This window comes from Pongo abelii, chromosome 19 (assembly GCF_028885655.2).
Source record: "Pongo abelii isolate AG06213 chromosome 19, NHGRI_mPonAbe1-v2.0_pri, whole genome shotgun sequence".
NCBI lineage: Eukaryota > Metazoa > Chordata > Mammalia > Primates > Hominidae > Pongo > Pongo abelii.
Genome location: NC_072004.2, coordinates 77,994,257 through 78,010,915, shown reverse-complemented (window position 1 = coordinate 78,010,915; position 16,659 = coordinate 77,994,257). Strand labels below are relative to the sequence as shown.

Below are 16,659 nucleotides of genomic sequence, written 5' to 3'. Positions count from 1 at the left end.
AGGCAGCGTAATTACAATGAACAGCACTAGCTATAGAGCCACAGGACTTGGGTGCTGGTCTCAGTGTAGCTACACTAGACCTTTCTTGCTTCTCTTCCTTTTTTCTGCCCTGCTATACAACGAGGGAGGGTAGATTAGAGATTTTTAGATTGTGCTATTTGGCTCCTCCAAACTATTGAAGGGCCACATGTTCCCACCATTTCAAAACTACATACAGTAAAATTCCAAGACACTTGCTATTTCCTTAAAAACAGATTTGATTTTAAAGTGAGTCACATGTTCTATGTGCATTCATTATTCTCTCTTTAAGACAGATATAACTGTGTTCCCCATATTAGACTCTACCTTGGGTAGTTTCTTAATAATATGATAAAGAAATGACAAGTTCTGGCAAAAACAAATTTAAAAATATTTTTACCTAGTTCCTGATCTTAAACAATCTCACTATTAATTCTGAAATTACTTTACATGGATTTTAAGAAAGTAGGATGCCTATCTGGAGAGACATTACTGCATGGTGGTTTACATGAAAAAGATCCAAGTTGAACTCTTTGGTCACATTATTTATGGGTCCTTGGGCAAGTTAATTTAATTTCTCTAAGCTTGTTTTCTGATTAATGTATTAAAGATGACTGGGTTATCCTGCGGATTAAATGAGAGCACTAAGGGCACTTAGGACCAAGCCTGATACACAGAGAGCTCTCAGGAAGTGGTATCTGCTGTTGTCTGCCACTTTAACAGAAAGACAGGTCCAAAGCTCATATAAGCCAAACAAAAATATACAAGCTATGGCTTTATGAAAAAATGTTTCAGGGTCCAAAAAATATGGGGAAAAAACAGATTACTTATAAAAACCCCTTTCTACTTTCAACCTACTTTTCCCAGTTTCAATTCATCTACAATTAATGTACTGAACTTAAGAGTCTTACTTAAAATCTCAACACCTGAATAGCCCTTAAAGGTCATTCAGAAACCGAGTGTCATCTCAACCCAATACTCTCCACAACACCACACTGTGACCCATCTTCCCTTTCTTAAGGCTCTGTAGGGAAATATGAATATGCAACATATCTCAACCATTTACAATTACAAAGCCATATCGTTTTAGTAATCTTTACTCACGTAAAAATGCTATATGTATACACATATATACTTAATATATAAATTTAATACAATTGTATATTTAAACCAAGGCAAATCATAATTTTGTTCACAAAATTGTATTAGATGCTACAAAAGAGCTAAATACACTATGGAATCATTTATCTAACTTATATTAAGCAAACACATTATTCTAGACCATTCAATTCATATCATAAAATGCTTAGCAATCTCCAACCCAATATGCCCCCAAGTAGCTTACTGTGAATTATCTTCATTATGTATCCTTTTTAGTTCCCTGATATGTAGATTTCTAACCCTTTCTAGTCTCTCCAGCTCTGCCTGGATCTCTGCTTCCTCCTAAAGCGAAAAGGAAAGAAATAGCACAAAATAGGGGGAACTTTACCTTTTCGGGATCTTATTTCAAAAACAATAGCAGACATTTATCTTATGAAAGGCTAAAGGAAGGTGCTTTGCACTGAAAGATTTCTTTTTAAGGGATAAGAATTTTAATCATAAAAATGAGCCCATAGAAAATAATAAAATTCAAACCATACAGAGGAGTTCAGTGAGAAAAGTGAAAGTTCTCTACCCTCCTCCTCCCTCCTCTCCATGCCCACTCCTGAGATGTAACCACTATTAAGTTTCTTACATAAGTTTTCAGGAATGTTTTGTGCATATACATTTAGACATGGAAACATTTTTTACAAAAATCAGGTTATCTATCTGGTTCTCATCTTTAAGTATGGATTACACTTGGTGACTTAAGTTCTACTTATTTTTATTTCTTATTTTTTGAGACGGAGTTTCGCTGTTGTCACCCAGGCTGGAGTGCAATGGCACAATCTCGGTTCACTGCAACCTCTGCCTGCCAGGTCCAAGTGATTCTCCTGCCTCAGCCTCCCGAGTAGCTGGGATTACAGGTACATGCCACCACGCCCAGCTAATTTTTTATATTTTTAGTAGAGTCAGGGTTTCACCATGCTGGGCAGGCTGGTCTTGAATTCCTGACCTCAGGTGATCCACCCACCTCAGCCTCCCAAAGTGCTGGCATTACAGGTGTAAGCCACCATCCCCAGCAAGTTCTACTTATTTAACAAGCTCTGAGAACCCAGTGGGAAAACAGCATGAAAACTAATACGTGAAATAAAAAACAAAAGCACACATACCAAAAGCAGTTCAGTAAATCTTTACTGACCATTATCACCCATAAACAGCGTCGACCAATGTACGAGCAATGCATGGGCTTCTGAATTTTAAGAGCTGAGCAATCTACATCTAAGATATCTCAGTGAACATCATCAATAACAAATTCTATGTTATGTGCCTTTGTGTTTGAATAAGGTTCACGTAAGACTTTCTCTTTTTAGCTAGTTTAGGCAAGGAATAAGAGCTGCTATGTGATTTAAAATATGACAGGAGTCTTCACATCAATTTCAAAACCATCTGCTCTTGTTATATATCGAAATTTTACTCCAAGGAAAACCACTTGGGAAGCCTTGTGATGTGTACAGAATTATCTGCTGATAGATCACTAGGGGGAAAAACACTTTCATTGGGTTCCTGGAATTGACTTGAAAATGCAAAGATAGGCCAGGCATGGTGGCTCACACCTGTAAACTGTAATCCCAGCACTTTGGGAGGCCGAGGCAGGCAGATCACTTGAGGTCAGGAGTTCGAGACCAGCCTAGCCAACATGGTGAGACTCCCGTCTCTACTAAAAATACAAAAATTAGCTGGGTGTGGTGGCATGTGCCTGTAATCCCAGCTAGTCAGGAGGCTGAGACACGAGAATCGCTTGAGCCCGGGAGGTGGAGGTTGCAGTGAGCCAAGATCGTGCCACTGCACTCCAGCCTGGGAGACAGAGTGAGACTCCATCTAAAAAAAAAAAAAAAAGAAGAAACAAAATGGAAAAATATGAGTTCTACCATTAGGCTACAAGACATGACAGTGAAAGCAGTCACTGAAGCTTTCTGCTGCTATGTGCAGCTACTATTACATTCACCCAAATGACCAAATAGCTTCAACCCCAAATTTAAACTAGGTATCACATTTTTTCCAGGGAGATTTTCTCATTATACTTACCTTTTTAAGATGACCTAATCTGAGTTTGAAGATTTCTTCTTGTTCATGGTATTCTGCTAACGTTAACCTGAAAAACAGTGGTAAAAGTTTCAGTAAACTACTAGAAATCATAGTTTGCCTATCTAAAGAGAAATGCTCAAATATACTATAAGACATATTCAGTTTCAGTCTCAGTTAAAATGACTGAAAGATGGGTTATCTTGTAGTCCTCTGACAAGAGAAAACTTCTGTGATTTACCAGATGTGATGTGAGGGAAGAACTTCAAAGCCAGAAGTCTAATTTGCAAAACATAAAAAAAAAAAAAAAGTGAGCCATATCTTTATATTATTTTTGAAATGAGTTTTGTGCCATATATTACTAAGATAAAAACTCATTCAGAGACAGCCAAAAATTCTCTAAAAATTTTTTAGAGGGCAAAACAATAAGCCAATGGATTTGATTATTCTTGTTAACACTTACACCTTGATACTGTAATAACAAAGAGAAAGATATAGCAGCAAATTAGAGTCTAGGATTTAGAGTCTGAGGACTAGGGTTCAAAGCACTACTAAGCTACTGGCCATGTGACCTTGGGCAAGCAACTTTAACCTTTTTAACTCAGTTTCCTGAAATGCAGCAAGTGATAATACCTATCTGAGAAAGCGTGACTATTAAATGACAACGTATAAAGAATATTGAAAATGCTATTTAAATCAACTCTCAAAGGGCTGACTTGATGGGTAGTCATGTGTTTCATGTTCCAACTACTCCAACAGCATCCTTATATCTTAAGAATGAACAAGTGGCCGGGCTTGGTGGCTCACTGTAATCCCAGTACTCTGGGAAGCTGAGCAGGAAGGACTTGGAGCCAGGAGTTTGAGACCAGCCTGGGCAACAAAGCAACACTCTGTCTCTGTGAAAAAAAGAAGAAAGAAGCTGGGCATGGTGGCACATGCCTGTAGTCCCAGCTACTCAGGAGGCTGAGATGGAAGGATTGCTTGAGCCCAGGAGGTTGAGGCTATAGTGAGCTATAATCATGTCACTGCACTCCAGCCCAAGCAACAGAGCAAGGCTCTGTCTCTTAAAAAAAAGAAAGGAAGGAAGGGAGGGAGGGAGGGAGGGAGGAAAGAAAGAAAAAGAAAGAAAGAAAGAAAGAAAGAAAGAAAGAAAGAAAGAAAGAAAGAAAGAAAGAAAATAAAAGAAAAAAAGATTAACAAGTGAGAATTATTTTTTCTTCCATCTCTACCTTCTTCGCATTCTAGAAGCATATACAGATATTTAATATTTTTAGATATCACTGTTTAGATATATTCTAAATAGCAGAAGAAAGGGGAAATATCTATCCTATCAACCAGAACAGAGCCTTTGAGGTCTAACTCAAGAAAAAATAGAAAGAAGAAGAAACTCACCCACTAGGGCTATCTCTTTACAGATGCAGAAATACCTGTGTCTATTACTCCATTCCACACCAGCAAAAAACAGAAAAATAAAAAATGACGGCTAAGAATTCTCTGTCTGAAACAGGTTCGGGGCCAAGAAAGGATAATATGGCTCACTCCAAGACCCCAGAGGCCTACTTCTGGCTTCTGGTCAAAGTAAGAGCCAAGTCACAGATACTCTAATTAAAAACTGGACTGAAAGCCTTCCAGATCGGATTTTACACAGGACTCCAGATGGCAACTGCTTACACACTACTAGCCTAGATTGCATTCTAATTATTGTTCTGTGGCAAAGAAACAACCTATGCCTTCTTTATCACTCCTAAGCCAATGGTTTTGTGCATTAGCATTAAATAATTTTCAAATAATACTACAGGGAAAGTCCCTTCACAAAATAAACACAGGCGTCATGAAAGAAAACACTAGTCTGACTAATTAGCCTGGACAATCTTTCAAATTTGAGCCCCTACTTGGACTTGCTGAAAGGAAAATACTTTATATTTAAGACTCAATACTCTTCCCCTCTTCTCATTCTCATTATTGCACTTGACTAGTCTTTAAAATCAAGGGAAAAAAAGACTCTAGTTTTGTAACATTTGGGCTGGGTGCGGTAGCTCGCACGTGTAATCCCAGCACTTTGGGAGGCCGAGGAGGGTGGATCGTTTGAGGTCAGGAGTTCAAGACCAGCCTGGCCAACATGGAGAAACTCCATCTCTACTAAAAATACAAAAACTAGCTGGGCATGGTAGTGCACACCTGTAGTCCTGGCTACTCAGGAGGCTGAGGCAGGAGAAACGCTTGAACCTGGAAGACAGGTTTCAGTGAGCCGAGATAGCACCACTGCACTCTGGCCTGGGCGACGGAGTGAGACTTCGTCTCAAAAAAAAAAAACAAAAAAAAAATTTGGAGTTATACGAATGAAGATGTTTTCCAAGTTCATTATGCACATTTTTATCGCTATACTTAATGTAATTATTAGTTTATTCGTCTGTTCATCTCACCTAAGTAAACTGTGGGCTCCTAAGGCTGGGGCTGTATCCTTTAGCTCTGTATTCCCAGAAGAGGGCCTAGCATAAAATAAGCATTTAACATAGACTTACTAAACGAATATCAAGGAAAAGACTTCCCAAAACATCAGATATGTATGGGGTGAGGATTGGTGTTAAGCCATCTTTCTCACTGGAATGAAAGAAGATGCATTTCTAGGATGCCACAGACTTTTAACAATAATGTAATACAAGTATTATTATACCTGAAGTGGATTATGTGTTGTTTTTGTGAATATGAAAACATAAAACAAATGACATATTAGTTGATAAGTTATATATCTTTTATCTGCAGCTATCTTTGGACATGAAACTTACTTTCAGTTAAACAGAAAGGAAGAAAAGAATGGAGAAGGCAGGCATTTGTGCTTAGAATTTTCTACTCCTTCTACACATGGTAGCTATGTAAATATTGTTGAATGACAGAGAAAAAGATGACTGTACTGCAGTTTAAGATACTGGTGTTTTCCTTAGATTCCCAGAACAGGAAACAATTCTAATGAGATCAAGTTGTGGCTTATTGGGACAATGTCCTTTTCTAACATAACAGCTTTCTGGGGGGCTTATCTTAAGTTTGTGACTATTAACTAAGTGCTCTTTTGACCAGTAAAGAGCATTCTTCAGTCTGAAATAACAGCCAGGTAACTCCCATAAGATGATACTAGTGTACCACAACCTGGAGCCACATGTAAGTAATAATATCATTTCAGTACAATGACGTCTTATTTGTTAACCAGGAGTGGCCAAAAGTCATGATGTCAAGTGACATTACTTTTCCTTCTCATTCAAAATGCCCTAAAGAAAGAGCAGGTTTAAGAAAATCAATTAATTTTATATGGCATTTATATGAGTTGAGCAAATCCATTAATGTAACTGAAAAGAAGGTTTAAACCTGAGTGACCTCAAGAATTTAAAACTATTGCCGGTGGCAATCAACATTTGTATTTGGGGGCAGGGTGTGGTGTCTCAGCGTTCACGTCAATAAAGAACATACGTTTCATTTTCAGCTCCATTGGTCTTGCTTTTCCGCTGTTTCTGCTCATTGGTTGCAGGAGGGGCCTGACCCATGGCAGGAGGTTTCCGCTTGGCTAACATTTTCCGTTGTCTTTCTATCTCTTCCCTCTGTGAATTTATCCTTTCCTGTTGCCTAGAGATATAAAAGACATTGTACAAAGAAAGAAAGTCGAAAGTTTTACCACAGCTATGGAACACACACAATTTGTCACTTGTGTATCCAATTTCAGAAAAAATAAGCCCCTTTAAGTCAAGTAGAGATTTGATTTTAACTTCAGATTGGAAGGGCCAAATAATTGCTGATAGATGTTTTCTGGGAATTAGTCTGTGCTTTAAGACACTAGTTATTACTATTTTCAGAGTGGACAGGAAGGAACATATCAAATTTCTATTGTGACCTTATTTTCTGACTTAGAAGGAACAATTTTCTGATTCCTTTTTAACAGCTAAGGAAACAATTCTCTGATCTGAACCCATTAAAAGTAAAAATCGTATTTTAAAAGTTGTAAAATGTTCCAAGTTCTTTTTTATTTTTCTTTGGATGAAAGCTTCTCAGTTTTATGTAAAAAGATACCAAGTTTGTAGGATGCTAAAGAAATTAAACAAGATTTTATTTTTAGACCTATCCTTTATTCTAGTCTAAGGGAGCCATTACTACTCTACACGTCAACCCCGCCCACTGATACAGTGACACCTAGATTAAGTTTTTAAAAGAAAAATACATTCAGAGAAAGCACAATGAAGTCTTCCAACTAGTAAGAACTCCTTAGGGAATAGTATACAAAATGAATTAGTATAAAATATATTTTACAACTGCAGTTAATCTAACACCATTATCATTAGAGTATTTCCTAATAAGATGTCACATTTTTCTATGATTAACTAGTTTACAAATTAGGGACCAATAAAAACTCCATTGTAAAAAAAACAAACACTTTCTCTCATGTATCCTATCACCTAACAGATATTAAAGTTTACAAACTTGGCATATAAAAACATACAAAACTGGAGATTAACCATCTAACAGGCTAGTCTTTAAGTCACCCATTATAATTGACAATCAAATGATAGCTCCCTTCTCCTTCTCCCTTTACCGTGCTTTTCCGCTCATTCTCTTTTGTGGAACCAACCTTCATTTTTGTGGAATAATAAATCTTTTTTTTTTTTTGAGACAGAGCCTCACTCTGTTGCCTAGGCTGGGATGCAGTGGCACGATCTCAGCTCACTGCAAGCTCCACCTCCCAAGTTTAAGTGATTCTTGTGCCTCGGCCTCCCTAATAGCTGGGATTACAGGTGTGCGCCACCATGACCAGTTAATTTTTGTATTGTTTTAGTAGAGACAGGGTTTCATCATGTTGGCTAGGCTGGTGTCAAACTCTTGACTTCAAGTGATCCACCCGCCTCAGCCTCCCAAAGTGCTGGGATTACAGGCATGAGCCACCGCGCCCGGCAAAATCTAATTTTTTAAAACCTACACTCAAATGGAAGCTGCTCTACCCTCTTCCCTGAACATTGCTGTCAGATCTTTTCCAGATTCAGTACAGTATCTTTCGTGGAAGAACGACAAGCAGAAAACCAAGATTACCCTAAGGTAGATACCCACAATACAGTTCATTGGAACGTATCTAGAAGGGCAATGCTGTATGCAAAATTAACCTAATCAGAGTATTACAAAGAAACAGCCAGTCACTTGATAATACTATGCCCTTGGCTTCAAGATGAGCCAGGTCACTGATTAGACATCAATCGAACAGCAAAATGAAAATGATAATTCAAGAGTTTTCTGTTTGCCTGAAAATTCTTTTTGATTATCATTAGCTAGACCTCCTCATCCCTACTCACAGAACATATATAAGGTTGGCTTTCCATATCCATGGATTCAACCAACTGCAGATTGAAAATACACGGAAAAAAAAAGATGGCTGCATCGATACTGAATATGTACAAACTTTTTTCCTTATTATTCCATAAACAATATAGTATGACAATTATTTACATAGCATTTACATTTATTAGGTATTATAGGTAATCCAGAGGTGATTTAAAGTATATGGGAGGATATGCATAGGCTATATGCAAATACTACAGATTTTATATCAGGGACTTGAGCATCCATGGATTTTGGTATCTGAGGAAGGTCCTGGAACCAATTCCCCACAAGCGACAACTATATATATAATTCATGGCTTGAAAGAAATCTGGGTTGAGACACAGAATCCTTAAGTAAAATCACAATTTTTCTTCTGGAGAAAACATTTACCTTAACTGAACATGAATTTCCCAATTAAAAAACTATTAAACATCTTTAGCTCATTTCTACCCTTTTCAGGGGCCATGAATGTAAGACACTCTGAACTCCCTACAGATAAACATACAATATACAGTTTAAACTATAAACTACAGGAGCTTAGTGGAGTGCCACAACATTTTGTCTTTGAAGATTAACAATGTTTTGCAAAATTGAGATTTTAGCAATCATCTTTATCAAACATAAAAATAATCTATTATTTTCAAGGACAATTCATATGTTTAATCTCTTCAGATTCACCAAGAAATGATCCCCACAGCCATCATATATATAAACCATAACACAAGGGACACAGATTCCAAAACACCTTTAGGGAAATCCTAAACTGCACATTCTGAGAACGAAAGTTTGAACATGAAAGCTGATGCACCAAAGATCAATGTTATGTATTTTAAGGATTCCCATATCGATTCTTGATGTTCTTGAAACTGTTTAGCTATTTACATCGAAGAAGAAAAGAATAAAGAGGGTCTATCAGTGGTACTTCATTTAGATTTATTTTGGGAGCACAAAGGCTGGATTATGTCAAACTGTAACTTCTCACAGAACAGGAATCATGTCTTAGCAATCCGTATATCCCCCAGCATGCATTAACAGTGCCTTTCACAGAGTTGATCCTTAAATATTTCTTGTATAGCATCAATTTTAGAGAGTGCTCGCCCTTCATCACCCATAGCAAGAGGCTATTTCTTCTATATTTTACAGAAGTATTGAGGACCCAATAAATCCATCTCACTCAAATCTAAATAACTGTATTTACCAAGCCACTGCCTGCAAAAGAGAAACAAGACAATCAATCTTCTGCACCATTATGGGTTGTGTCCCCCAAAAGATATGTTAAAGTCGTTAGTACCTCAGGATATGACCTTATTTGGAAATAGGATGAATAAAGATATTACTAGTGAAGATGAGGTCATACTGGACACGATAGGACCTTAATCCAATATGACCCGTATCCTTATGAGAAGAGGAGACACAGAGACGCACAGGGAGAACACCATGTGAAGAGGAGAGAGAATGGAGTTATACTGCCGAAGCCCAACACCTGGGGCTGCCACACTGCTGAAGAGGCAAAGAAAAGATGTTCCCTAGAGGTTTGAGGAAGTATGGTCCTGCCCCACCTTGATTTCAGACTTTCAGACTCCTGAAGTGTGAGAGAATACATTTCTGTTACTTTAAACCACCCAGTTTATGGTATTTGTTACAGCATCCCAGGAACTGAATGCGGGCACCTTCAGCAGCAAAACTACATTTTACACTTCACCCATACAAGTAACTAGTAGTAAAGGTATTTTAAAAAATGTGGCCGGGCGCGGTGGCTCACACCTGTAATCCCGGCACTTTGGGAGGCCAAGGCGGGCGGATCACTTAGTTTGAGACCAGCCTGGCCAATATGGTGAAACCTCGTCTCTACTAAAAATACAAAAATTAGCCGGGAGTGGTGGTGTGTGCCTATAGTCCCAGCTACTCAGGAGGTTGAGGCAGGAGAATTGCTTGAACCCAGGAGGCAGAGGTTGCAGTGAGCCAAGATCGCGCCACTGCACTCTAGCCTGGGCAACAGAGCAATACTCCATCTCAAAAAAAAAAAAAAAAAAAAAAAAAAAAAGGCACGTATTTCCAGTCATTATTTTAACAAAATTATTTTAAATAATCTGTTATCTATTTCATCTCTGAGAGGTCTGAAACTTCAAAACTTCAAACAACATGTCAATATCCCAGATGGGTTGTTTTTTTTTTTTTGGAGACGAAGTCTCACTCTGTCATCCAGGCTGGAGTGCAGTGGCGTGATCTCAGCTCACTGCAACTTCCACCTCCCGGGTTCAAGCAATTCCCCTGTCTCAGTCTCCCGGGTAGCTGGGACTATGGGTGCACACCACCATGCCTGGCTAATTTTTGTATTTTTAGTAGAGAAGGGGTTTCACCATGTTGGCCAGGCTGGTCTCAAACTCCTGACCTCAGGATATGCACCCACCTCGACCTCCCAAACTGCTGGGATTACAGGCATGAGCCACCACAACCAGCCCAGATGAGATTTTTAAAGATTCCCAGGATTGAATATATTCTGTATAAACTGGGAGCTGTGAAATGGTATACGATACCTAAAGAAGATCTAATGTTTATAAAATCAACAAAATGAGTGAATTTGTTATGGATCATATGACTGAGAATCAGATGGTTTGATGTAAATTGCTTTAAAACGAATACTGGTTGGGAGGACGAGGTGGGTGGATCACTTGAGGTCAGGAGTTCAAGACCAGCCTGGCCAACATGGCAAAACCCCGTCTCTACTAAAAATACAAAAATTCATCAGGCATAGTGGTGGGCACCTGTAATCCCAGCTACTGAGGAGGCTGAGGCAGGAGAATCACTTGAACTCGGGAGGCAGAGGTTGCAGTGAGCCGAGATCGTGCCATTGCACTGCAGCCTGGGCAACAGAGTGAGGCTCCATCTCAAAATAAAATAAATGAAATGGACACTGGAACTTGTTACACTTCAGAATAAATACCTGGACTAGCATTACAATGTTGTAAACTTTAATTTCTTCCTCTAGTTATATGCATCTTAAATGATCACAATTCTGTACACAGGTCAAATCCCATTACCTTTTTTTTTTTTTTTTTGAGACAGGGTCTCGCTCTGTCACCCAGCTTGGAGTGCAGTGGCACAATCTTGGCTCACTGCAACCTCTGCCTCCCATGTTCAAGCAATTCTCCTGCCTCAGCCTCCTGAGTAGCTGGGATTACAGGCATGTGTCACCATGCCCAACTAATTTTTGTATTTTTGGTAAAGACAGGGTTTCATCATTTTGGCCAGGCTGGTCTCAAACTCCTGGCCTCAAGTGATCCGCCCATCTCAGCCTCCCAAAGTGCTGGGATTACAGGTGTGAGCCACCACATCTGGCCAAATCCCATTACTTTAATTTTGTTTACTTCAACATAAACAAAGTCTTAGTAAAGAATTTTTATTGCCTTGCCATGGACTGTTTGAGACTTCTTTAAACAAAAAGTGGTATACTGAATAACATTAACATTTAGTATTTAACATTACTTTCTCAGAACTATAAAATAAGCTACTTTTTCAAAAGATTCAAACATACTGTGGAAAGCAAAAATTACTAAACTGGTCAAAAAATATTACAAATCTGATATAATTTTCCTATTAGACAATGAATCTTCTGTTTTAGGAAATTAAAGATCACTCAAAAAACGAACCAGTGAACAAAAATAACAACAACAACAACAAAAAAACAGTGCTAAGGGTCTTATTGAGGCTATACTTGATTATCTGATTCATTTTTTAAATGCCTTTAGGTTTGTCTCTTCCCATAAAACCTAGTAATATTGTTAGTGTTCAGCTACTTCACCCGCCAAATTACTTCACATGTCTTGGAGTTTCTCATGTGCAGAATTGTGACCTCTGAGGTTATTAGATATAGCCTTTTACAACTAAAGAATTTCAATTTCTAAACTGATGGAAATTAATTTATTAAAGCAAAATTTCAGGAACTAAAATACCTATAATTAATAGACATCAGCCAGAAACAGCTTCCCAAGAGGAGACATAGATTTCTGGCCATTTATATGACTTAAAACGGTAAAACAGTGCTATCTACCTACAGTGAAGAGTCCTACTTAGGGATTTCATTACATAGTCTCACTTCCTCTGATCTGATGGCTCTATAGCAAAGTCATCATTTTGTACTCTACCATGCAGATTTCCAGACCCTCGTGGGCATCAAGCTGCTTTTAGAGTAAGAGATAAAATATTGCTACTATAAGCAGTAAGTTTAACCACTTCTTTTTGTTTTGTTTTGTTATGAGACAGGATCTGGCTCTGTCGCCCAGGCTGGAGGACAGTGGTACAATTCTAGGCTCACTGCATCACTCACCTCTGCCTCCTGGGCTCAAGTCATCCTCCCACCTCAATCTCCCAAGTAGCTGGGACCACAGGTGTGTGCCACCACACCCAGCTAATTTTTGTATATTTTGTAGAGACAGGGTTTCATCATGTTGCCCAGGCTGGTCTCGAACTCCTGGGCTCAACTGATCCACCCGCTTCGGCCTCCCAAAGTGCTGGGATTACAGGCAAGAGCCACTGTGCCCAGCCAAAAGCACTTCTTAAAACTAATTACATCTCTATACAAACTCCCCATCTTTCCTGAATCAAAGTCTAAAAAGACTGGTATCTAAATAGTAGCCACTGACAGGGCTGCTCAGAGTGACTACCACTACTAGAAGTCAGTGTAGGCATTAGGTGGCTTTGGCCACTATGTGGATCTTAAGTTTTATCTTCTTCTGATTCCATTTTAACAAATCTGGAAACTGGATGGTATGTCACTTCCAGGACAACTTGCATGTCTTGGCCAGGATGTTATAAACAGGTATCATACCTCCATGTAACTGCTGTTTACACTGCCCTGATACCTCTGCTATCACCAGCCACCTATGCTTAAGAGCGCAGAGTGAATGCTGCTCTGAATGTCTGGTGCCAGCCTAAGAAAAGTCTGTGCTTTCCTTCAAAGGTATTCTTTGACTTGAAAGCCTCTTCACACACCAAAATATACATACATGAGGAATAATCATGAAGCAAAAACATGCTTAATCTAAGTTGGAGGTTAATGTTTCACACATAAAACAAGGACTACTAATGTCTAATTCAGAGGTTAGTTTTAACAAATATTATAAATAGCATCAATATTTGTATTTTCTTTCAGGCATAAGTTTCTTATTTGTTTCATTATTACTCAAAAGTAGTCACATGCTTTCCAATTCACACTCAACAAGCTATTTCAGCAAAAAAACACAGGAAGGAAAGGCAGTCTATAGAACCTTCCAACTCATCATGACCTAGAGATTAAAAAAAAAAAAGAAGATACACCAAAAGGTACTGCAATCTGAAGCTATCTATATACATTTAAAGATCTAAGCTATGGTAGCTAGTCACACAGTTGGAATTTGAGGATTTTAAATGTTAATTCCCTCGTTGGAATAAATACCTGAATGTTTCAAATCAAAAGTTATGACAAAGACAATAAATGTTCAAGATTCCAAGCTGCAGACAGGCACACACAGTGGGGCTGGTCACCACTGCCTTCCAGGAAGTGACTCTCTGATGACTGGACACTGTCTCCTTAAATAATCCCAGGAACATGTCCTATAAAGTTCTTCAGTGGTTTTATTCTGCTTTATACCTAAACTTATCTCAGGAAATTCTTTCTCAGGTCTTTTCACATTTCATTTTTCTGTGGATCCAGAATAAATGCTCAATAGACTCTTAATGAAAATTCATTATATAATTAGAAAGATAGAAAGTCAAACCCTAGGTTTTTCTTCCTTAGCTTCAGCAATTCTGATTCTTTTAAGTTTTAATGCAGAACTCATTCTTTTTTTTTTTTTTTTTGAGACGGAGTCTTGCTCTGTCGCCCAGGCTGGAGTTCAGTGGTACGATCTCGGCTCACTGTAACCTCCACCTCCCGGGTTCAATCAGTTCTCTGCCTCAGCCTCCCAAGTAGCTGGGATTACAGGCGCATGCCACCACGCCTGGCTAATTTTTGTATTTCTAGTAGAGACAGGGTCTCACCATGTTGGCCAGGCTGGTCTTGAACTCCTGACCTCATGATCCACCCACCTCAGCCTCCCAAAGTGCTGGGATTACAGGTGTGAGCCACCGCACCTGGCCTGAACTCATTCTTTATTTATTTTCTGGAACTTATTTTGTATTCCTGATTTTACTTGTGTCGTTTTTTTTTCAGGACTTCACCTCATTCGATACATTTCTTTCCACATGTGGTGACTAAAAAACTAACTAAAAAGATGACTACCAATACTAGGATTATTAATGACTACAATTACAGAAAACCTAAAAAATCCAAACAAACTTTTCAATTCTCCATTTAATCGTAACAATTCACTTACTTGATAAGATTCTGAAAAGCATAACCATCTGTCCACTGTTCAGTAAATGAGGCTCCGTGTCGGACAGTAGTAAAGTGGCCCAGTCTCAAGCGGTCTTGCATGCTCTTATCTCTACATGCCATCTTCTCTTGTTTTGACTTAGGGGAAACAGACAAAAAAAGGAATTCAATACCAATTAGCATGGATAAAGACACTTCTTAGAAACTAAAACATTTAACATTATCAGGAAACATACTGTTGAAAATCATACACCTTCTCAGAACAGTCAGTAATGACTCCTTGGATGACTAACTATTCCTATTCAAACAAAGTAGACAAGATAGAATAATGAAACAACCACAGGTTCTTCATAGGTAAAGCTTTCCCAATCTGCCTATGGGTGTGTGGGGTTTTTTTGTTTGTTTGTTTGGTTTTTTGTTTGTTTTGTTTTTTTAAGACAGAGTCTTGCTCTATCGCCCAGACTGGAGTGCAGAGTCATGATCTCGGCTCACTACAACCTCTTCTTCCCGGGTTCAAGCGATTCTCCTGCCTCAGTCTCCTGAATATCTGGGACTACAGGTGCGCGCCACCACGCCTGGATAATTTTTTTTTTTTTTTTTTTTGAAACGAAGTCTCACTCTGTTGCCCAAGCTGGAGTGCAGTGGTGGGATCTTGGCTCACTGCAACCTCCACCTCCCGGCTTCAAGCGATTCTCCTGCCTCAGCCTCCCAAGTAGCTGGGACTACAGGCACGTGTCACCATGCCCAGCTAATTTTTGTATTTTTAGTAGAGATGAGGTTTCACTGTGTTGACCAGGCTGGTCTTGAACTCCTGACCTCCTGATTTGCCCGCCTCGGCCTCCCAAAGTGCTAAGATTACAGGCGTGAGCCACCACACCCGGCCAATTTTTGTATTTTTTAGTAGAGACTGGTTTCGCCATGTTGGCCACACTGGTCTTGAATTCCTGGCCTCAAGTGATCAGCCCACCTCTGCCTCCCAAAGTGCTGAGATTACAGGCCTAAGCTACTGCACCCAGCCTGCCTACGTGTTTTTAATCTTAGAGTTCAGCATCTCACATTTGGGCCACATAATACCTAGCTCTTAAGCTGTTTCCCTATTTTCTGTTTCTTCTCTATCTAATATTTTCTAGAGAACTGCTGCCAATTCATCTTCTCAGAACACCACTTTGCACACTTCCAGTTTGATGTTCCAAATTTTCCATGGCTCTTTGCTACCAAACTTTGGATCCAGACAAGAAAAACTCCTCAATGCACTAGAAGATTATTATCTGCCTCCCTGCAGAATTCTTACTCCAGAATACCTTATATACTCCTGATTCTTGAGAACATCATTCATTGAACCCAAGTTTATTTAAAACCAATTATACGTCATGAACTGTAAGAATGTTCAGTATAGGACATAGAAAAAAACTGGTGTTCACAGCCTAGAGAGAGGGGGAGTTATAACCACTAAATATATTAATTGGTAATTCTAAGTACAAACTGCCGTAAAGAATTCAAAGGAAAAGAATAAAGTACTGTGAGAGATGATACCATGGGATAAATGTCCTTGAGATGTCCTGTCTATTTCAACCAACAGGCAATTTATAGCTGCAGTTTTCCATGCCCAGAACACATTTTTCCTCTTCTTTATAGCTTTCTCCAATTAGTCCCCTGCCATTGATTTATTTTAGTGAATTTCTTTTCTTTTCTTTTAAGAGACAGGGTCTCACTCTGTTGCCCAGGCTGGAGTGCAGCAGTGCAATCACAGCTTACTACAGCCTCCAACTCCT

General features: G+C 38.9%; 1 protein-coding gene across 14 annotated transcripts in view; it reads right to left on the bottom strand.

Annotated features, from left to right (window-relative positions):
• The window catches only part of TLK2 (tousled like kinase 2), a 135,555-nt gene that overhangs the window by 33,366 nt on the left and 85,530 nt on the right, over nucleotides 1–16,659 (bottom strand). For 8 of the 14 annotated variants that reach the window (XM_054537219.2, XM_054537220.2, XM_054537225.2 and 5 more), the window contains 5 exons: nucleotides 14,889–15,025; nucleotides 6,646–6,798; nucleotides 5,607–5,672; nucleotides 3,187–3,253; nucleotides 1,364–1,461 (listed from right to left, as the gene is read on the bottom strand). In XM_054537219.2, the coding sequence (XP_054393194.1) occupies nucleotides 1,364–1,461; nucleotides 3,187–3,253; nucleotides 5,607–5,672; nucleotides 6,646–6,798; nucleotides 14,889–15,025 (521 nt within the window). The remainder of the gene's footprint in view (nucleotides 1–1,363; nucleotides 1,462–3,186; nucleotides 3,254–5,606; nucleotides 5,673–6,645; nucleotides 6,799–14,888; nucleotides 15,026–16,659) is intronic. The other 6 variants (XM_024234905.3, XM_054537222.2, XM_024234904.3 and 3 more) reach the window with 1 other exon arrangement.